At 41.9% G+C, this 24,682-nt stretch overlaps 1 protein-coding gene across 1 annotated transcript in view; it reads right to left on the reverse strand.

The window, feature by feature from the left end:
• The window catches only part of ELOVL4 (ELOVL fatty acid elongase 4), a 184,402-nt gene that overhangs the window by 79,690 nt on the left and 80,030 nt on the right, over positions 1-24,682 (reverse strand). Inside the window, exon 2 of the mRNA XM_086926545.1 lies at positions 19,166-19,353. Within this exon, the coding sequence (XP_086782671.1) occupies positions 19,166-19,353 (188 nt within the window). The remainder of the gene's footprint in view (positions 1-19,165; positions 19,354-24,682) is intronic.

Here is a 24,682-nt window from a genome sequence, read left to right on the forward strand (position 1 = left end):
TAGCAATATTCTGCAAAAGGTTTTAACTAGCTGGTGAAAAAGACAACAGATATGCAGTTAATCCAAGTTAGCACATTTTATTTCACCCCTTCAACTTGCTTCTTGGGGACTGGGTCCATCTCTCTGAATGTTTGTGGCTCACATGTACACCTATCCCAAGCTATACTTCTCAAAGTTGTGGTTTTTTGTTCATTTTGATCTAATTTGCTGGGTACGGTGATCAAGTAATCCATTCCTATAATTACATGCTATTTGTGCCAGGTGGTATATGGTGCATTGGCGACGATGTGTGCATGTTCTTCCCTTGAAGGTGTTTGGCCAGACCCCAGCAATCTCACTTGGTCACTGCAAGGACTACACTGTCGAACACATGACTTTTTCTAATTTCACTGAAAAGCTCAAGATGTGATTCGTCTTTAAAAGACACTCATTAAGAAAGAGATAGAGAACAGAATGAAGATCGCATCTAATCCAATTATTTTTCATTTGTTCCTTACCAGAGGATAGTTTTTATCTTACTGAGAACAGGCTCTCCTCCACATGTACAATAAGTTATTGGGGGGGAGGAGGGGCGGGGGGGGAGTCACATTAAAAAGTAAATGGGGAGGGGGTAACCACATTCTCCATGTGCCAAATTGAAATGGGAATTATCCCCTTAGATCACACAAAGAATAATTGCATATCACAGGTTGACTTAAATCCCATCTTTCCAATAATAAACCGATGACCGTGAGATAAGAGGAAGGTCTAAGTCTCTCAAGACCAGACTTAGGAATTTGAAAATAGTGGAAGTGTTGTGAGCAATCCTCTCCTGCTGGGGTTCTAGGCAGTGCTCGAGGACTCATCAAATTGACCAAATATAAACCCTAACAGATATGTGTACCATGTCAGGGTGGGTTGGGCACTGTTGCAGTCTTTCCCAGGTAGTGGGAAAACAGGTTCATGACAGCTTCCTCGTCAGCTAATGAAGAATTCTGTGCTGAAGCAGAATTAGATACAGGCTTGCAAGCACACTTTCAGGATGAAGACAGTGGAGAGATTGGATACACTACTGTATGGGTGCATTGCACTTATTGTAGAATGATATGTACGAACCTGTCAGAAGCAATCAGGGAAGCCAAATCGGAAGAAAGTTAAATTAAAAGAGAAGCTAAAGTGAACAAGGAGGCAATTTTTGTCTTTGAGACTACACACACCCCTGCTAGAAAGAGACTAACTTGGATTGAAGCAGATGTATTTTTATGAGGGGAACAAGGAAGATCTTTCCCAGAATATATATACTAACAACCAGAAGACAGAAAAATATACAGCAAAACTAAAGGAAAAGCTGGGAAAGTATATTATATATACCGTTTTTTGAAAATGTTGTTTATTCTTGTATCAGAACAGTCGTTAAAGCTTTATTTCACATTGGCTGTACTCCACATAAACTCGGAGAAATGAATAATTCTTTAACTGTGATGAATTAGAACAGTTGGATTACCTAATTTTATTTATTCTTTTTAATTGTGTTGCCTGGATGGATTTAACAGGCATCATTTTCAATTTCTATAATCATGTTTAAGATTAACTGTATTCCTCAGCCGTGTGAACGCTTAAACTGATTGCTTATACAGAGCTGTATTACATTTATGTATTGTTATGCACATATATGAATCACTGTGTTGCTTTTTAGGTCTCGACTATTATATTCCGCAGAGATAGATAGGCGAGATTATAGTAGGCAGTTCAAAAACTCTACCAAACTTGCGGATTGCGTACAGTTCATGTGAGTATGCGCGTGCACACCATCGCCAGCCACGTCACACCACCATTTGTCTGTGCCTCGCATCAGACTTCAAAGGCTGCCGCTCCCCCGCCACACCAATGCAGAGAGCTTGTTTTCCGCTGCCCCTTTGTCCACCACCTCTCACGTTCTTCTCTTCCTTGTTTCTACTTGATTTCTAATACTTGAGTCCCTTGACTTTTTCTTCCTTTTCAACTGGTGCTATCTCGCCTGCTTTCCTAGAACGTTCATCACCTCTGACTGCATTTCCTTCAAGTTAAGATACCAGCCCCTCTAATCCTCCAATTGCCTCCACGTAGCGTTACATTTTTATAGATCATGGTTTGAGCTGCACCAATGTGCGCTCCTGTGCCTGATGTCAGATCCTCCAGCCCCACAAATCCCTGGACTCTGCTTCTAATGATTCTTTAATTTAATGTAAAGTCTTTAAGCCTTACTTGCTTCTTGAGGAGAGTCTGTACTGTTATCACCATCCATGGCTTGCTACTCTGTCTATATTGTTCTGTGCCGTCTATCTTATGCATTCATTTTATTTTCTCTTTCATTCTGCTTCATAGCACTACAATCACCTTTCTGATGGCCCCCCATCAAAGAGAGTAATGAGTGTGCTATAAGCAAATGCCTCCATTCTCTTTCTGCCCTCTGCTTCTGTCATTCTGGTGTGGGTCCTCAGCGTGCATCTAATGCAGCAGACTTGTGGTTTATCCACCTGGTATCCACTCCTAAGCCAACCTCTTCTGTAGCTTGAGTGGGGCACTCTCACTTCCTACCTCCCACGTGCTGCATCGAAATGGAATGAGAGCGACACACTGTGTGAGTCTAATCTCTGGAAATCACACACCAATCTCCTTCTCTCTCGCTCTCTATCTCTCTCCTTCTCGCTCGTTCTCCCTCTTCTCTCTCGCTCTCTCTCTATTTCTCGCTCTCTTCTCTCTCTCTCTCTTTCTCTCTCTCTTTCTCTCTCCCCCCCTCCCCCCGCACCCCACCCACCCCCTTCCCCCTGGATTCAGATACTAACATCCAGGTAGCTATTGTCTGATTTCAGAAGCTGAACATTGAAGGAACCTGTTGCCCTCTGGTTTCGCTGTATGTGCTTCTGAGCCTAAATGATTAGATACAATCTTCTTGTTATTTTTTATGAGCGCAGCCACTCATTCCCTCCCCCCATCACTGAGCGCGTCTTGTGCACCCCATAGTTATGTACAAAGCTCCTTGGAATTGCTGGAAACCTTAGTTTCTACGTGCAGTGGATGTTTACGACGCAGCGCCTCGCAGACAGTGTACAGTGTGCATAATTAGTGTCTTTATAATGTGTATAATTAGCGCTTTCCACCCTTGACGTGAGCTCCCCTCCCCCAACGGTCACAGTCACAACCCCAGCCTGCTCCTGCAATTACATGCCCGACACCAATGATCAGTGTGGCAGGGAAAGCGCGCTATCGGTTTCCGTGAGTTTGCTGTAGGTTAGAGTATTCTTCATGAACAAAACATGCATTAAGTGGATGCCATTGCCATCAAATAAACCATACATTTCTCATACACAGAGCAGAATTACTGGCCACTGGGTCATGAGGCACGAATCTTTGGAGAAGTCAGTTTATGAATGTGACATTCTTCGTAGTGCCCTTTGTGTGCTCCTATCTGTATACCCGTGCTCTTTCCACAGTTTTCTTTTGTGGCCACTTTATATTCTCTTCTTACTTCATTCCCTCGTCTCCTAATGCTTTACGTCAAACTCCGTTTTGTAAATGTATATTTTTTCTCTCCAAGTCTATCCACAGTTTGGCCCACTTTGGTTACGGAGTCCCACACTGACCAATCTTGTATTTTGTTTTGTAGTTTTTATATAGCGCCAACGCGACCTACAGGTTTAGGATTGCTTTACATGAGCACCAGTTACATTATATAAGGACAGATTCATATTTATGTAGGGAGATCTGACCATTCCGCCACATCCTCTCCAAATGAATTTTTTGTACCACTACTGCAATAGCGTGCTGCACACCTTCACTTTGGTATCTACTGCAGGTAAAAGTTGGGCGGGGTCAGATTGGGCCCTTTAGTGAATTACATACCTAAAACATGTACAATTTGTCTTCAAACAACCCGGGGAAGTTTTAAACATGTTTGAGACTGCATGCATGTATGCTTGCTGCAGCCAATGATTGTGGTAATATCAGGGAAAACAGCCTTTATATCGAAGGGTGAACAACGAGATGCCTTTACAACGAAGGCATTACGACAATGTCTTCATGATACTTGTTTTTAACATGCTTTCAGTTTAGGCAGTTTTGGTACTAAAATGTACTTTCAGCTGTGTACTTCTAGCAATGACCTAGGTAATGATTCCGGACCGGTAATGTGAGTGACACATCCTGTCCAAAATAAACATGCACACCCTCAGCGAATGACTGCAGCAGCAGTTGGATGGTGACGTCCAGTTTGGCTTGGTGGTGTGTGTAAATCAGTGTAAAGTAGTAGCCCTATGCTACTTTCACAACTCTTATCCCCCTACTATCACCAGCCGCTCACAGCTTTTCCGCACAAGTAGTTCCACAATACCCACAACAGCCAAATCCCTCACAAACTAGCAGTTTTACACAACCAACAACACTTGCACACTCCACATAGAGTAGTAGTCTCCCACTAACAGCACTCTCACACCTTCACACCATGTACAACACTTGCACACCCTTCATAGACTAACAGTCTCACACTCACTCAAACACTCTCACACACCCTTCACAGACACCACTCTCACATGCCTCCCAAACTAACAGTCCTGCACTACCGGAAGCACTCTCACACCACTAACATCCTCTCACTACCCTCACATGCTAGAAGTCAGACAGTACCAGAAACACAGTCACACCCCTCGCAGACCAGCAGCGGAGCCAACAGGTCCGGCAAAGGCACTGTATCTAAAGCGCTAAAGCGCCACCCTCAGGTCGGTATTCGTAATGCCTCGGTATGGTAAAGCACTGAAACTACACAGAACGCACTTTGGCGCAGTTTGTAAAGTGCTAATATTACCCACGAGCCATAATGAAAACCCACTCCCATCTGACTCGTGGTCTCCAGCTTGTGGTTGCTGTGATACTTTTCAGTTTTTTGCACCGCACGGCGGCTTGTCTTATGTCACAGGCTGGTTAGAGGTAGCACCTACATGCCGCAGACCGTCTGCTATCTCACTAACTGTTACACAGGTACTATTTTCCAAGCTTCAGCCTCCTGTTATTTATGCCCCCCAATAACAAAAAAAACCATAAGCAAGCATTGGCACACGCAGAAACAAGTTGCCAGCATTTAAAGAACAAAATTAGATCAAGACATTATTTATAGGTAATACTTTTTTAACATAGTCTTTCACTTGTACGAAATGCTTTCTTGTTTTAATTCTGGGAAATATTGAAAGCCGTTATTAAATAGGATGTCTACATGTAGAGCTGCCATTCAATACAGTACACACACAACCACACATACAACCGCACACACACACAACCGCACACACATAACCACCCACACACACAACCACAACCACACAACCACAACCACACCGTCAGTGCACTTTTTTACCAGGCACAGACAACATCAGCCGTCAGTGAACGCTTTCATCGGGCACAAACACCACCAGCCATCAGTGCACGCCTTCACCGGGCACAAACACCACCAGCCGTCAGTGCACGCTTCCATCAGGCACACACCACCAGACGTCAGTGCACGCTTTCACCAGGCACACACACACCACCAGCCATCAGTGCACACTTTCACCAGGCTCACACACAACACCAGCCGGCAGTGCACACTTCCACCAGGCACACACACCACCAGCCATCCGTGCACATTTTCTACAGGCACACACACCACCAGCCATCAGTTCACATATCAATTGTTAACGCATCCACAATTAACTATTGTAGCAATCGCAGTATGGTGCACTTTACTTTTAAACATATTCATCTAAAGCGCAGCATGCCATCATTCCTACAAAAATAAATACAATTTTTTTTTACCAATAATTTATAGACTTTTGTTGCAATTGGTGTTGCAATATTTAGCAGTGCCAATAGCTCAAACTTAATTAAAGCGAGACCTATTGCATTGCAAATGCTTGTTGAAATTCTTATCCGCTATAAGATGGCACCCAAGGGCTATACAGATTTGTTAGTCCGTCAATCATGTTGATGTTCATGTGAGGCATGCACCGTAAAAGATTGCTTTTTTGATTATTTAAACATGTTGTCACGATGGCTCCACTCATAGTGGTAAAAGGTTCAAGTCGAAACACGCCTGTCCCATTTTATTTCTCCGTAAAATAAAATAACCCAGTTTACCCCTTGACTGTGTGCGGTCTCCTCACTCATTTTGATGTGAGAGTTGGAGCCAATTTATCGTTGTGGTTCCACCGCCACACTTTCAGACCGGCACCCGTTCCGGAATGCTGAAACCGGCATTTCATTGACTGGAACTGAACTTTAGAGCGGCACAATAGCACCGCCAGGCAAATCAATGGCAGGGATGGAGGATTGAAGAAAACAACTCAGACGGATGAGTCGGATATTAAAAATTGCCTGGATTTCCGACTCATTGCAGGAATGTTATCAAGGGGTGTATGGTTTTTGCCAGAGACGGGTGCTTTGAAAGCATTCATCAGAATGCATTCCAATGAAGCACGCTGTGAGGCGGCGGTTGGCATTATCAAATGAGGCCCGGTACAACAAGGGGCCAACAGAGATATACGGCCAGATTCATCAAGCTTAATTGCGCTCGCAAAGGGACAGATTCTGAGAATCTGGCCCTTTGCAAGTGCAATTTTTGCATTTGGGATTCATCATCCCAAAGGCAAAATTCGCTTTTAAAGAATTCGCACATTTGCGAGGAATTGTATTTAAGGAATCTCTATATGAGATTCCTTAATTGCAATTCATGAACCATTTTAAAATTGCGAAATCGCAATTTTGGGCCGCTATTTACTGCGAGGTCAAACCTTGTGGTAAATAGCGAAAACTTTAAATGCATTTTTCTAAGTTGCATGTTAAACACACACATGTCCTTTGGACATGTGTGTGCGCAACACCAATGTAGATTACATTTCAGGGGTGCTACAGGGTGTCCTTTGGACACCCCTGGCACCCTTGAAATCGCTTCATTATTTGCGATTAGCTAATTGCTAATCGCAAATAAGGAATGACTCCCCATTCATTCCTATGGGCCTTTAGGACCATAGGAATGAATGAGGAGTTATTCCTTATTTGCGATTAGCAATTAGCTAATCGCAAATAAGGAATAAGTGGGAATCGCAAATTCAATTGCGATTCCTACATGAATCCCGTTTTGCGAGTCCTTAATAGCGAATCCTTAAAATTCGCTATTAAGGACTCGCAATTCCTTACCTTGATGAATCTGGCGGATAATGCCTGATGCACAGGGAACTTTAAAATCTCACTTTGTCAATCTTGAGAGTCTCTTCAAACGAGAGATAAGTAAATGATGGGAGGGCACCTCTCTGCAAAATTACATGGACCTGCAGCACATACAATGTGGTTTCCATATCTATACCATCCCCGCTTATGAGAATCCCGATTTGCGGCAGCTGGACGAATGGTCAGCATATAAAACTTTAGTGTCAGTAGGAATGCTGCAAATACTGATAAAATTCGCATGGAGTGATCGTGATAAATGCCTTAAAGAGATTGCAGGATTGGAAACTCTAAATATGCAAGAGCAAGATGCTACAGCCAGAGAGGAATTAAGAGAGGCAAGCAAAGTACGTCTCTTGGCATATGAGGAAAAGATAAAACAACGAAAACACACCAAATTCAACAGAGATGCTCAGGACTATGAGAAGGGCAGGATTCTTACATTTGCCCACAAATTTGGCGCTCCACGCAGAGCCCAGAGAAGTAATACAGATTGTAGAATTGTGGAACAATAAGAAACCTCTGACTCAGACCTAACCACCGATAACGAGCAGTCCAGGGAGGACCGCACGGGCCCCCCCAAGCATAACTCCCTGGGAGCTCCCATTTTCACGGGGAGTTTCAAATCATGAGACAATCCCGGCAAAGGGGAGGAAGAGGCAAACCCCCGGAACAAGCACGCTGAACAATTCAAGAAAAACGAGACGGGGCAGGAACAAGTGCAAATCAAGGGGTGGCCTCACAGGCACGAAGCAAAAGAGGCATGAGAAAGTGAATTAAGTGGAGGATCTGACAATTATAAACTTGACATCAAAACAATTGACCAAAACAAAGGAAACAATTCTAAAGGACTTCCATTCTGTTCAACTCAAGGCTTTGAGTATACGCAAACACGTATAGACATATCTTTTTACAAGAAAGTTAAAACTCCAAAAGTTCTTTAAGACTAAAGGATTACAAGGACAAGAAACAGGAGCCAATATAATTTAAACTCAAATCCATCAACAGATGTCCTAACTGGAGACGATCTTGCAACATTACTATTACTTGAAAGTCAAATTGATTCTGATAATATAGCAGAAGGTGCTATTTCCATTCCCACAATTGAAAGTTTTGGAAGTACACAGAAAACAGTGAAAACAAATTTCATACCCAATTCGAGCTTCATACCGTCCATGAGTTTTAACACCATCAAAGTATTTGAGGAAACTGTCACAAATCACCTGGTGGAAATAAGACAACATAAATTTGGAAGAAAAAATTAAACTAACATGAATCTTTCAATGGAACGAAAAAGAGCAATTGCGGGCATTGCGAAGGACCCAAACATTGTCTGTAAACCTTCTGATAAAGGGGGAAGCATTGTGCTTATGACAAAAGACTTCTATTGTAAGGAGGCATTCCGACAATTAATCGGACGAAATATAACATCAGTGTCCAAGAGCACCATTTGATGATTCAGAAGTGGCATGACAAGGGAATGATCAACGTGGATGAATTTAAATTCCTCTTTTATCCTTATCAGGTGATATCTACATTCTATCACCTTCCAAAGATCCACAAAGATGCTAACAAACCCCCTGGTCATCCAATAATGCCATCCAAGGGAAGTGTAACTGAATCCATGTCACAATACATTGATTTCTTTCTCGCTGACTTTGTGAAAGTATTACAGTCTTATATTCGTGACACTAAAGATTTCATTAGAGTAATATTGAACATGCCTTGGGAATCTGACATGCTGACTTGACGTAACAAGTTTATACACTTTTATTAATCAGGTCAATGGTATCGATGCTATTCGTTACTTCCTCAAAGGCAGATCTTTGAAATATGCAGAGCATAATGAAATTTTATTTGAGTTTCTTTCTTTCTGCTTAACCAACAACATTATTTTATTCCAGAAACAATATAGACAGGTCAAAGATACGACGATGAGCACCTGCTTCGCCCCCAGCTATGCGAACATATGCATAGGCTGGTGGGAGAAGCAGGTGGCCTTGGCCGAAAGCAACAACCACTGGGTCTCGTCTATTGTTGGTTGGTATAGGTATATCGATGACATTTTTATTCTCTGGAAAGGTTCAAGAGTTGAGGCAGAGTCATACATTCAGGAATTAAACGGAAACACAGTCAACCTTCATTTCAGTGGGCACATCAGTGCAAAGGAGGTTGAGTTCCTTGATCTCAGAGTTTTTATCCAAGAAGGGGAAATTTGCACATCTCTGTTCAGAAAAACGAAAGCGGGGAAATTCGATCCTTGAGGCCCACAATAATCACCCGAAATCTCTAAAGAACAGTATCCCCTACGGGGAACTCTTATGACTCAAGAGGAACTGTACTAGATATAGTAGTTTCCAACATGCTGCTGGGGATGCCATAGCAAGATTTATTGTGAGAGGGTATTTACCATCACTACTACAGAAAACTCTGGGTAGAGTGGAAAGATTCCTAGACATGGTCTCCTCAGAGATAAGAATCAGCCCAATAAAGATCAAGGGGAGACCCCGTGATTCATCACAACATTCTCGAGTGAATCGAACGCAGTAAGACAGATTATCTCACGTAATTGGCATATCCTCAAATCAGATATTATTATTGGAAAAAGCCTATCAGATCATCCTAAAATAACTTAAGGACACTCTTGTACAGAGTCACTTTGAAGGAATTCCACAAAACCCAAAAGTGAGCAGCCTAACTGGATTCTTTCCCTGTTCCAAATGTAAAGCTTGCAGGAAAAGTCCTAAAACACTCAAATAGGAGATCCCTGGGAAAAAACCAGAATAGAACTATTAATAAATTTTTAACCTGTACTACTCCCTATTGCATTTACTGTTTAGTCTGTCCATGTAAAACGTGTTACGTGGGTACCACCATAAACCCAGCAAAACGTAGAATTCTAGAACACATCAGAGCTATTGAGAAGAAAGATTTCTCGTATCCCGTGGTGAGACACTTTGCCAGATTTCACCAAAGTGATAGAAATCTTCTGAGGTTCTTCTGTTTAGATCACGCTCCTGCTCATGAATGGGCAGGCAACAGAAGTAAACTTTGCAGACTTGAATCCAGATATATAATTGATTTGCAGACTAAATCTCCATAAGGATTAAATACAAAGGAGGAGTTAGCAATTCATCTGGGATAGAGGCTGTGGTACTATATTCTCATTAATGGATCTTACTGTGTTTCCCTATACTATGAATTATTTGAAAAAGTTCAACTGTGTACACGAAGGTGCTCGCCTATGTCTTAAGAAGAATCAGTTAGACTACAGATGTTCTCATGTATTATGAATGGTCATACAGATAACCAATATATTAAGTCATGAGGTACATTTTATAACATACGCACTAGGAGAGTATTTTTATCTCTTTCTTTGACTGCCCATACAGGGTTCAATTGTTTCTAAATACGGGTTTTTGAAAATGCAGTTTATTATTGTATCATAACAGTCGTTAACCCCTCCCCTGCTGATGACGGAACCGCTGCGTCATCAGCTACAGTTGGGCTGTGCTGATGACGGAGCGGTTCCGTCATGGCCCAGCCACCGCGCGGCGCTGATTTCGCGCCTGCGTGGGCGTTCTAATGAGCGGGGCGGGTCATGACGGAACCGCTCTGTCACCAGCACAGCTCAACCGCGGCTGGTGACGGAGCGGTTCTGTCACCAGCATGTGGCCGCCGCGCGGCCGCCCCGCCCCTTTAGCGCTGCGGCAGAATAGCCGCCGCAGCGAAGGGGTTAAAGCTTCATTTCACATTGGCTGTTCTCCACATAAGCTCGGAGAAATGAATAATTCTTTAACTGTGATGGATTAGAACAGTTGGATTACCCCATTTTACTTATTCTTTTTAATTGTGTTGCCTGGATGGATTTAACAGGCATCAGTATGAAAAGCGTTATTATCAATGTCTATAATCATGTTTAAGATTAACTGCATTCCTCAGCCATGTGAACACTTAACTGATTGCTCATACAGAGCTCTCTTGCATTTATGTATTGTTATGCACATATATGAATCACTGTGTTGCTTTTTGAAATTCTTAACCACTATAAAATGGTGCCCGCAGGCTATACAGATGTTAGTCCGTCAATCATGTTGATGGTCATGTGAAGCTTGCACCCAAAATGATTGCTTTTTTGTTTATTTAAACATGTTGTCACCCTGTTTCCACTCACAGTGGAAAAAGGCGCAAGCCAAAACGCGTCCTGTCCCGTTTTATTTCCCGGTAAAATCAAATAATCGAGTTTACCCCTTGACTGTGTGCAATCTCCTTGCTTCTTTTGATGTGAGAGTCGGAGCTGATATATATATATATTTTTTTCCACAGTAAAATTAATAGTTAAACGGTTTCAGAATGTATGTACAGTTAGATGCCTATGATAATTCCAATAACCTCCTACAGGTTTAACAACAAGTTGCACCCTTCTGTGAACTCTAGAAGAGCAAGGAGTCCGGTTGGAGGCCTATAGAGTTACCCGCCTCTGATTATGGAGTAACTGAAGTAAATGTTTTACAAGCTATTAGCAAGGTTCCAGAATCAGGAAACTTGAACATATCTTTTAATAAATTGTTTAAAACAGACAACTAGCTAAATTGAGTATATTTCTACAATTATCCTCTACTACCCCTACTAGGGAGACGATGTGCTGATATTTATACATAATATATGCGATATATCTAGAAATGCTCCCTATACGATCAAGCTTAGGAATGTTGACAGAGACAAACGTCTCAATATTTTTTCTCTGAACATCAGTTAATGACTACTGATGAATTTATTAAAATCATACAAACTGTACACTGAATAAACTATGTGTCACATTCACAGATTAACTGTTTACTTAAAGATTGAAAGAGAAAACAAGGGATTGTATGTATCATCTAATATTCTTTTTCTTCATTGATAGGCCTACAAACAATGGCATACATTTAAATAAAACAAGAATATATGCATAGTGCCATCAAACACGTGTGCATACAATGTGATAGAACAGATCAAAAAACAAACATACATAAACTGATGTGTTACATTGGAAAAAAATTAAATATGTATTTTGTTCAATCAAAGCAAGAAGACGTGAGTACCAAAGTCCACACATCTGGCAAGTGGAAGCTTTGCACATTCCAGATGCCTTGTGTTTCCAAACTAGTTAGTTGTTTCAGATTGTTTTCAGCATTTACTTTTCTTTGACGAAATTAATCCAGTTTCAGCTTCCTTCTGGGCAATTTCTCTTTTAGGTGGGCCTCAAATTTAATTGATGCATGCAACATATGTAATGTGCTTTTATGCCACACAGCTTTTTCACAAATTAGTCTTGTCAGTTGTTCTTCACAAAATTTACCAACCAGATGGTCTGTGAGTTAAGCTATACTCACAATTTCATACCGTCCATGGCAGCTCCAATTTCTTTTCAGCATTAGGCAAAAATAAATAAATAGATCTACTGCTTGTGGTTTTCATGCGAGCTCATTCGCAAATTACATTTTTTGGAATCCTCATCATTTCCTGGATGCACTACCACTCCGGCATTTTTTGTAGGTTACAATATGCACCACGATTAGGTTTTCAAGACACTCCACTCTACGCCACACAATGCTACTCCATGCCACTCCACTCTATGCCACCCTATACTATGCCAGTCCACACAATACCACTCCACGCCACACCACTTCAAGCTACTATACTGCACACCACCCTAATCTAAGCTGCCATACAACATTGCTTAAAGACATTGGCAAAGAGAATAGCTCCCAAGTAGGAGAAGCCTAGTGGCTTTGCAAATGCTTGGCAATAAGAAATAGTTTGGAGTTTATCGCCCTATTTCATCTATGATCAATATGTAATTTGCCATGTATTGTAGAAATCAGGGACAGGCTGTGACTGAGCTAGAGACGCATTTAAACACTGTAGAGACAAATCATCCTCTGCCTCCCATGCGAACAAGGAGTCAAAAGGGGGCACAAGAAGCAACCCACCTCAATCTTCCACCCATATTATTCTAGGATTCAGATGCCCCCAGCTTGAGTCACCTGGGGAGAAAGGCTACCCCTCCAAACTTTAGCACCCCACCCGTCATTGTCCCATGCCTCAGATGTGAAAGGGGGCTGAAAGGGGGCTAAATGGGGGGCAAATGCAGCCAGCATCCACAATCCACCTGACCACTTGCCAAGGGATTTTTTTCCTCTACCAGACCATCATTTGCGCCACAGTTCTCTTGGGGCCCGATTCACAAAAGTAATCTGAGACAAAATCCTAACTTTACGACTTTTGACATTCACAAAATGCATTTAGGATACGTGAAGCTTGGATTCCTAACTTTACTACTCCTAAATGCCTTTCGTGAATACCGAAGGTCATAAAGTTAGGATTTTGTCTCAGATTACTTTTGTGAATTGGGCCCTATGCTCTTACCCACAGTAGTTCAAACCAGCTAAAACAAGCGTGAGACAAAGGGTAGCAGGCCAGGCAGCACCCAATGTGGTCCCTCCTATGAGAAGCAGCTCCCATGTCTGAGCAATTACCAGTTTTCTTAAGCTATTCAAGCAGAAATGAAAATCTAGGTCGGTGGAGCTTCTCCATGCCTTCTTTGACCCCCTGGTACTAGACTCCATCTCTAGTTTCGAAGCTGTACTGCTGCTCATGTTGGCAAACTCACCTCAAAGGTGTCAGGGTAAAAGGTAAAGTTGATACATTTGGCATAAGATGGCATTCCAGTTTTTACGGTGGGCTCGGCCAGATGGGCCCCACGCAGTCTTTTACTAGGCCAATTCAGTCAAGCCTTGTTCTTGAGGGCCAGTGTGTTAGCTTGTTTGTTAGATGCAACATGGGTACCCCACAAACGTACAGCCCAGACCTCTCCCAATAACAGCAGGCCTCCCTGGGTGCCTCAGCCAGGGGCGCCTTCCCCACGGGCGGCCAGCACCACTAGCCACTCGATCAGCCTGTCCCAGCTAACAAACTCACCAATACATCTTCCACCCAGGCCCTCAGCAATAAGTTCAGCTCTGCCACCAAGGAGGGGTACCAATCAAGCCCTAACTAACTGCATGGGCAGTCAATTCACTGGTCTGCAGGACGGAGGCCCTTCTTTGATGCTACAACAACCTCTTCTACTCATACATTACCATATGGGATCCTAGCGGAGGCCCATAGTCTTGCCAGGGAGGCCTCCCACTTTGTTGAACTGCCCTTCTTGCCACTGGGCAGCAGAGCTATCGAACAGGCACCCTCCCGACTGAACCATATCTGTCCGCAGGCCTCTATCCTGCCATACACAAGGAGATGTACCCAACCAGCCCGAATCTACTGATGTATGCGGATTACTGACAGAGCTGCACAGGGAGCTCACGCATCCATGTATGCCATCCATGTTGAGTGATCAAACTGCGCCCCTGCCCCCCACTTCATTAGTTTCTTACATGACCTATTTTATGGCTGGGGCCGAGGCATTTGGGAGACTGCTGGATCATGATCTGCCCCATGGAGAGCGATCTTTTTGGCCATACAATAATATTGATCCCTTTGCCTGCATACTTAGGTGCCAGAGAGCAATGTTCTTCCGCAAACCTTCTTTTCAGGGTTCAGATCACAGTACAAAACAGTATCAGTTCCAATCCGAGAGATTGAGGACAGTCTTCATGTATCTGACAACTCTGACCAACAGCCTTTTGCTCTTGCTCACCTCTTTACTATCTTCGGAACTCCCAATCAATAAAAACCTCATTTCATACCCATGTATTCCAAATGAGTTTAGATCACATCATCCCGCAGTACTGCATATTATAATGAATAAATGAAGACTTATATAGCGCACAGCTACTCAAAGAGTGCCCCGTTGCTGATCCAACAGGTAAACACAGCAGGAGATAATGCATTATGTCCTAAACAGATTTATTTTAAGCTTTTTCTGAAAGCTGGTTTCATCCTGCAGGGACAAAGTTGAAACGGCAAAACATTCCAGGCTTTCACAGCTCATACTACAAAAGATGAGCCCTATCCTGGTTCGCCTAAAGCAAGATACTGCCATCAGCCGAGCCTCACTGGAGTGAAGCATCCAAGCTGGACGGTACCATTGCAGTCTGGCAGACAAATACTGTGGCCTTGCGCCATGGAAAGCATGATAGGCTAAGACCAACATCTTGAACATAATTCTCTTGTTCATTGGTAACCACTGCAGTGCAATTGATATGGTCCAACAAAGCCCTGTTGGCCCATATTAATTTGTCCAGGTCTGAGGCAATGCAAGTAACCAACAAAGTGTCTCAAGACGCCCAACCTGATTCCATGATTCCAATCATATTTAGCTTCTGTAAGACCTGCTGGCTTTCAATAACAATGATTTACCAGCATAAAGATGCACCTTAATCTACCTAAAGTTCAACTCAGGCCTAGACATCAACTGCTTGAGGGAATGCCTCACTACTATTCAAAGCAAACACAAGGAGATGATGGACGGAGTGCTGAAACTTTTCAGACAGTCAGCCCCAGTCACAGATCTGGGTTGAATCCATCATAGTTCTTTAGCTCACTTCGCCACCCCAGTTCAGACAAAGCTATATGCAAATCAGTCTTTACCCTGTGCCTCATGGGAACAGTCCAGCCCACACTGCCAAGCCAGGTTTTCCCTGGGCCGGAAACAAGCATTCTGGGACCAGTTTCGGACTAACAGCCCTCATCAGCCAGGCTAGCTTGAATCCAGTGGCAAAGTGAGCAAGGGACCCACGTCTGGGCATACCCTGCCAACTTAGGGGGAACAAAGCAAACACAAGAAGATGATGGACGGAGCGCTGAAACTTTTCAGACACTCAACCCCGGTAACAGATCTGGGTTGAATCCATCATTGTTCACTACTATTCAAGCATGTATATCCTGGGTATACCTGAAACTGAAACTCACACAGAAAGATATCGTGCTCACGTCCACGTGCTATATACAAAAAAGTGGTCAAAGTTGTCTCCCAGTAGTGAGCGTGGATGGCATGACTTTACAGCTCAGACAGCAGCAGGTCTCTGAGCTTCTACACAAACAATAACTTCGTCAGAAACTAACTCATCCTGCTCAGCACAGTGCAGCTTCCTTCTAGTAGCAGGCATCAGAAAACTGTTGTCCAGGCACTTTTCTTAGTCCATCTTGAAGAAAGGAGTGTGTCTAAGATTCCTTGAGACCCAATAAACATCAGCACCCTGTTTCAGCAAAGGGCTCTAAAACTAATATAGATGCATGCAAACTCTCAGTGATCACAGTGAAAACCTGATGCACTCTCCACAAGCATTCAAATCCAACAACCAACTGACCAAGTTCAAGACATCTATTTGCAAAGCACTCAGCAGCACCATACAAGACTAGAAGACAAGGAATGCAAGAAGGTGAAGATGAGACGCTAGGACTTCTTCCACGATATTTCATGAGTGTGGAATTTCATCTGAGTTCCCATCTTCCAGATTACATTCCTTATAACATTTTTGCCTCATCTCTTGAAGCAACGTCTCGGCCCAGTGATGCAGTGCAGATTGGCTTGGACTTCTCAGCTACAGTGCCATCAGAAAACCACTTTGTTCACTGATCACCAATGAAAAGTATAAATTGCTAAATGTAAAAGTCTACTAAATGCCGTGAGCTGAACCAAAACATGGAGGAAAATGTATACAAGGAACATCACTAGGGATTTGACAAAAGGCAGCCAATGACCTATGGGTCTGACCTGAAGTAATCGCGGTGTATTTATTCACAGGTAAGGCCTTTGGGAACTGCTTGATCTAAAAAGGGTCTACTCGAGAATAAGCACTATCTTCTCCACAGAGCCACCACAAAAAATTACGAAGAAATCTTTCCAAATGATTCTGGTGAGAGAAGAGCATAGTAATGTAATCTTAGGGCTGGAGCCATAAGCAAGTTAGATATTTGTTTAGTGTTCCTTATTTGTCACTTTGCTTACAAATCAATAACTAGTCTTGAAATTGTCATTCTTCACAATTAGGTACTTCTCAGAGAAAATAATGGTCCAGTAGATTGGATCAGCAGCATGAAAAAAAATGCAAAGAACATTCCTTAAGTTACAATAAAATAAACAGAAAACAATTGAATAAAGAGAACATATTGAAATGTAACTCACATTAAGCAGAGCTAGACAAGCTCCTCTACAGATGTCCATGTGTGAAGCTTTGCCCATACTTCACTCCACTTATGTGGTGGCCCAACTTGAAGAACAGAGTACACATACATATGTGGTCTATTAACTATTCCTCTAGGTACAACATAAAGCAGTCTATAGGGCCCAAAATAATAGAAGCCTTCTTTTCTCCCTGCTGCAAATTACTCAGCTAAGCATTGTGTCCTTCTGAGAGCCTGTGAACTGCTTTGAACCTCTGCAAAAGTAAAGGGAGGAAGGATCGAAATGGGGTTTGACCAAAGACTATCTCACACAGTTTCTTAGACTGGAGCAACCGGCACTAAGGAATTATTCTAAAGGGGGTTAACAAATGATTGAAGTACACTGGAAAATCATTATAGCCATACTATTAAAGCATTGAACACATTTCATAGAGAAGACACAAGTCAAAGTCAGTGTTTGGTTTTTTTTCTGCAAGGAAGATCATTAGATTTTTCATGTTGGAGTGGAGTGCAGTGCAATAGCACCCCAGCAGGGGCATACCAGAGAAAAACTAGCCAACTCTACAGACAACAACAATTAGGATTAATTTGAGTCACCCCGATTTACTCATTGTCAGGTTGTCCTTTTAAAATTTCATTGCAGATTGCAAAGGAAGCTTGACCAAATTGAGAACATTCTGCAAACAAATGAGAATAAGACAACAGTATTGTTTTAGGCCTGCTGGAATATTATCAAAGGGCCTGAAAACCTGAGGGGCTTACCAAAATTCCCTTGTAAAAGAAAGGCATTCAAGATAACTAGGTTGGTTTCAAAATAGTGGTTCAGCTTCCTCATTACAGAGCAATATACAGGTGAACCCGATATTATGAAGATGAGGTTGTATGTTATCATATTCCCAAGGGTTATTCCAGTGGCGTAACAAAGCTTGCAGGGGGGCCCATGCAAAGTACATAGAAGGGAACCCCCATAATATGGACCCAGTCAGGAGCTGTCCAGCAAAGGTCCCGCCATCCGTGTACGGTGCTGGAGAGGGACCCTGGAGCTCATGCCCCGCCCGCTCCCCTCTTGCACTGCCGGGTGCTGCACAGGTTATTGTCACGCTACTGGGTTGTTGTTTGCAAATAGGAGAAGGTATTCAAACACTCCTGTATAAGGGAAGTGTGCAGCAGGTCCATTTTTACTCCAATGTTCAAAGTAATAGCTATAGCGATGCACAGTGATATACGTAATACCAATTCTATACAGGGAGCACCTTGACTGTGAAGGGCTCCCTTGGCATTAGAAGATTGGAACTCACTGTCTACAAAGAGACACTTGCTTGATGACATGGAAGGGAACATAGAGGTTTGGACACTGAACCCATTACAGAGTTTTGGTTTATTAGAAACCCCGACTTTGTTACCATCAGGGTTGGAGTAATACGATGCAGTTTACAACAAAGAATTGGTAGGTCCTCATCTTAAAAAATACATAGAAAGTAGAGAAAGAGAAGTGTCAACTGCATATAAATAACCCAGTGATTTGACAATTCCGACTCTTGTATTGATGATTCATGTATTCTCGATATTGCTTTCATAAATATAAAAAAAGTTTTAAAAAAATGTTTCACAAGCTAATGGCAAAAACCAGCTCAATTATAATAGCTGTTGATGACTTTTGTAACAGAGCACACATGGTACACAAATGCAAGGCTAGTAACGACTTACAGTTATTGTGGTCTCCCCGAGATTGGGAAAAGGTAACAAGACTGCCACTACACGATGAACAGAATGAAGCATCATTGACATTTGCAAAAGATATATGAAAACATCAATCTAAATTCTGCACTTTTGTCTCAATCGCACTAACCTCTTTGAAGATGAAGAAGTTAAGTATAACCATTCCAAAATTGTAGATTATTAGCAGGTAACGAAGCTGGAAGGGTTCTCTGTTCTTCATCCATACAGGGCCCAACCACACCACAAGAAGATAGAGAGTGCTTATAGCCAGTGTAGGCAAGGGTGACTGCATCAAAGGCCAATTCTCAACACGTTTATCTAGGAAATGAAACAAAGATTAGCAAATTACAAGGTATTGAGAATAAGTAACAAAGAGGACATGCATTTTAAGTACCAGAGACAAAATCCTTACTGTAGCAGTTATAACTTGGTGGCACGTAAATAGTGTTAGATCCAATCAGGGACCTACCAGGGTTATCTATGGCTCCCATTGCTTTTTGCCCTGTTTTGCAAATGTTAGTAATGTTTAACTAAAACTAATGGAAAGCTGTGACAAAATTTGAATGTGCCGATGATTTGCTCTATGCTCTAACAGCAAAGGTATTATCGAATATGTAGTAGATATGTTGCTATTTGCTAAGATTCGGTGTGGATATAGAAAATAACAAATGGAAAGAAGTTCCACTGAAACAGTTTATTTATCAAATGACAAACTTGACATCACAATTGTATATAAAATTATGACGAGAATCAGCTAATTAGTTCTAGAAATAGCTAAGGAATTAACTATGCCTCAATGACCCATGAGGGGAGAACTCATCATAAAATATACATATTTTTCTGTACACACACACACACACACACACACACACACACTTTCCAGCACACAACCAATGTACTAGTGCGATTATAGCGCAAAGAAGAAAGGTGTGAGAACCGGCTTGAATGATAGCCGGCAGCTAGAGAACAGAATTTTGCCCTATCAAGCCACATGAAACTGGCAGTTACAGTTCAGAAACTCCCAACACTCAAGAGACCTGTAAAATGTCAATCCTTGACTAGAGAGGACATATATGCTCTACTGCGTCATCACAATGTGTCATGGGAGAAATAACATGTGAAAGCCAAAAAAATATAAGCATATAGACTTGAACCATTCTCAAAACAGTAGCAATAGAGTCTCCATTTTGACTTGTGCTTCTAGAAAGGTTTCTAAAAAAACATGCTGACGTTTTTTGAAAGTGACCAATTGAGGTAATTGTGAAGTTTTAATCTCTTGTTTGTTAATTATAAAAAAATTCAGGAGCAGCAGGCACACAAGGCTGCCTTATCTCAGCTATGTATGGTTTGTGGCTTTGAACTTTGAAGAAGCAAGACAATAATTCGTTGTTTTACAATGAATGTTCGGCCAGAGTATTCATTAGAGAGAATGGTGCTTTTTTAGGTTAGATACAAGTGACACATGCTTAGAATTATGACTTCTGCAATATGTAACCAAGACTCACCCTTCAGTTGAGAATAGGGTCTAGCATAAGGAATGTTGTTTGCAAACAGACTTGAAAGTGAGATAAGAGGCGAACACAGGCCTCTTGTATGTCCTCACTGTAAATTTGCTTTGCTGATGATGAACTTATCTTTCCTTCTGAAATGTAACCATCTTTCCTTTGTTGATTGAACTTCTCAGCTGTGCATCAATAATGCGTTAGAAATTATAATGCATGGTGTTCAAACAATGAGTCCTGAGGCTCGCATCAATACGCTATCTTAAAACTTGACGATACAAGATAGACGGTGGACGTAATAAGGAATGACAAAGTATCACAGCGAGGTGGCAATGCACGATCTTACGGCAGATCGTGCATTGCCACCTCGCTGTGATACTTTGTTATTCCTTATTACGTCCACCGTCTATCTTGTATCGTCAAGTTTTAAGATCGCGTATTGAAGCGAGCTTCCGGACTCATTAAACCTTCCTTTTGCCTCAGTTGTGTGTAAACTATAGTTCCAAGGCACTTTATAGCTCAGGCTTGTAACTCAACTGTCCTGACGATGATCCTACTATTGCTTTGAAAGGATCGAAACGTCGACCAATGTAAACAGCACGCACATTAATCCATTGTGTTAAAAGAAGAGCATTCACTGTTTCCACTAAGCTTGCTACAATTTAAATCTGACAAGCTACCCTTGTCTTGCCTGAAATGTCTTTGTCTTTTTGTACTGGTCATGTGTTTTTGTCCCACTATATTGATCTGCTCTTATTTTCCTGACTCCATTGTTTCATTAAATTGAATGTCCGGCTGGACACTCCCAACATAGCACTGATTCTAGCCTATATTTATCGTTTCTATTTTTGCTTTGTATAAGGACCACTGTTTTAATACAAAACTGACACCCAGGGTCCTTATCAACCTTGTGGGTACCCTTGTTCTTTTTTTTTAAAAAAGTGTTAGAAACTCTGACATGCTTGGCATCAATAAGAGAGGACTCTTATTTTCTTATCTCAGTGCCTAGAATTACTGTTCTAAGCAAATGAGAAAGCTGTGCACGTGCAGTGCTATCAAAGTTTCGATTTCTGTCATGTGTTTCCTTCCAGGTTAATGTAGAAGGTTATAAAAGGCGTGTTCAAAGGGGGCAAAATGCATTAAATGCACAACCACTATGAGGGGTAATCATTCATAACCTTGCATAGCAATATCATGTTTTTGCTTAGTTTTCTTTACTAAACATTTTCAAGCTTCAGGTAGGCTCTTGGGCTCTGTTTCTTAGACAGACTCTGGTGCTCTTAGCCAGGAACTGCCTCCACTCAGCTGGAGTGGGAAAGTCAGCTACAATGGACTCCAAATGATGCCTGCCAAGTGCCAAGAGGTAAGGGCGCAGTTTCTCTGGGTAACTGGGGAAGACTATGGCCCAGCTTTTGACTGTGTGATCAGATAAGGCAGGCTAATTCTGTTAGTAATCCTGCCCTGATAGGATGCTATGGTTCAACCTGGGACCAGTACTACTCCAGGGCAAACCTTAGTGAGCACTGAGGCTGGTTGTGCACAAGAGATGTACCATGTGCCCTTCGTACAGACACCTGTTTAACAGTAAAAATTGTATTTTGTTAAATTAGCCTCTGCTCTCAGCCATTTCGCCCATCAGCTCCATTTTGTGTTTCTGCAGGGACTTTCATAAAGTCAGAAGTTGCATGTTCACTGAAAGCTGGTTGTACTGATAATGCTCAAGTGCCACAGTAAGGAGTCCTGCCCTGCCGAAGGGCCAAAGTGCACAGATGTCTAATCTGTTAGCCCTATAGCTAATCAAAATTGGAAGGAAGGATCACTTGTCCTGCATAACATTGGGTATGCGGGAACGGTTCTTAAATCCCAATAAAAAACCCTCATACACGTGTTCACTGATGGTAACTTTAAGCGGTATATTTTCGTTCTCCGCTTTTTCCCACACGTGTCTGCAAAATCATGGGGTTTAGTGGTTATGCAACCTCCACCTGGAGGTAATACCCTTTGTTAAAACAGTAGTGACCAGAAATGGTGCTCGTGAAAGGGGAAGTGTGTTAAAAAGTCTCTAGGTTCCAGATACAATTCTTTATTCTTTCCGGGTTTTTTAGAGGCAAGATAAAAAATAATGTAGGTGAATAAGAGCTATTAAGGCTCCATCACGCAAAGACTGTGAAAATAGGTCGACATGTTTCAGCCCATATTCGCCAGGAGGTCGGGTGGGCTTTCTTCAGGACCAAGGGGTGAAGTGAAAAGAAGTGAAAGTTACTCCTAAGTATTACTTAGTGTATCTATTACAGAACATCATTTGAGTTGTTGTTCTAAAAAGGTCCTTTGGTACCTATGAGAAATAAATATTTCAGAAAACAGACAAAACAAAGGGACGGGCTTCGGGATTCACACAACATAATGTACGGTATTAAACCTGTAACATACAATACTCATTTGAGTCGTATGTGGTCTTCTTTATACTATTGCTCTTACTCCGCATGTCATGGGTAAGGTCAACTCTCTCATATGATTTTGGCAAACTGGTGTTACAATTACTGTTTAGTCTCTAGTGACAGTACTAACCGTACAGATTGAATAAGAAAGGCGTATTTCATATACCTTTCAGATGTTAAGTTAATATTGTTTTCAACATATAACATTACTTTGGCACTCTCTCATTTATTCATCAAATGGTAGTCTCGAAGGCGTATTTCATGTACCTTCCATATATACTGCTCATGTATTCACCATGCTTCTGGGGTAACGTTTGTTTTATACACTCGTCTGTGCTCGCTTTTAAGTATACCAACCATTCATATAAAAAAAGGCGTATTTCATATACCTTCTTAAGATCTCATGCATGCATATGGGTAACGTTCGCCATGCAGTCTTATTAATGTTAAAAAACATTCATTCCAGTACAAGAAGGCGGGCCTCGGGTGTCCTCTCTGAACTTCACTACACTCAACAGCGTGATTTAGTGCTAGAGTAAGATGCGTGTAGTTTTTTAATTCACGTACCTTCTTTTTGGGTTATTTTAACCTCATCGAGATCCGCGTGGGTCAGCGGGGCCTGATATAATAAATTAGATATTAGTTAACCTATCCAAAGATGTGCTGACTCTACCACTCCGATCCCAGAACCAGTCCCACAGAGATCATAATGCTGAAAGTATTCTCTTTGAGAAGGAGCAAAGATGGGTACACAGATTGGGCACAGACCGCAAGGGATTGAATGACAATATCCCGTGGGGCAATATCTACAAATAAAAAATGACCAACTGCACGATCCTATCATGGAAATAATGAGTGATTTAAGAACGATCTAAGCAGCATCAAATATTATAATATCAACTCTGGCATTCACCAATGTATACCGATTTCTAAAGATTAAATTCACTTTTATGACCTAATTAGATGAAAAAAGACTCGGATAAGTCTTTATAGTCTTTCTACTCTCCCACGCGAACTCCTTACAAAAACACCCTAACCCGGAAGTAGAACTGTTTCCGGGACCGGAGTGGTAGAGTCAGCACAAGCAGAGTGAAGAGGTGGCCGAAGGTAGCAGCAGAAACTACTGCAACAAAACCGTAACGTATTACTCTTGGGATAGGTTAACTAAGATCTAATTTATTATATCAGGCCCCGCTGACCCACGAGGATCCCGATGAGGTTAAAATAACCCGAAAAGAAGGTACGTGAATTAAAAAACGACACGCATCTTACTCTAGCACTAAATCACGCTGTTGAGTGTAGTGAAGTTCAGAGAGGACACCCGAGGCACGCCTTCTTGTACTGAAATGAATGTTTTTAACATTAATAAGACTGCATGGCAAACGTTACCCATATGCATGCATGAGATCTTAAGAAGGTATATGAAATACGCCTTTTTTGATATGAATGGTTGGTATACTTAAATGCGAGCACAGACGAGTGTATAAAACAAACGTTACCCCAGAAGCATGGTGAATACATGAGCAGTATATATGGAAGGTACATGAAATACGCCTTCGAGACTACCATTTGATGAATAAATGAGAGAGCGCCAAAGTAATGTTATATGTTGAAAACAATATTAACTTAACATCTGAAAGGTATATGAAATACGCCTTTCTTATTCCATCTGTACAGTTAGTACTGTCACTAGAGACTAAACAGTAA

This window comes from Lissotriton vulgaris, chromosome 6, assembly GCF_964263255.1.
Source record: "Lissotriton vulgaris chromosome 6, aLisVul1.2, whole genome shotgun sequence".
Taxonomy (NCBI): Eukaryota; Metazoa; Chordata; class Amphibia; order Caudata; family Salamandridae; genus Lissotriton; species Lissotriton vulgaris.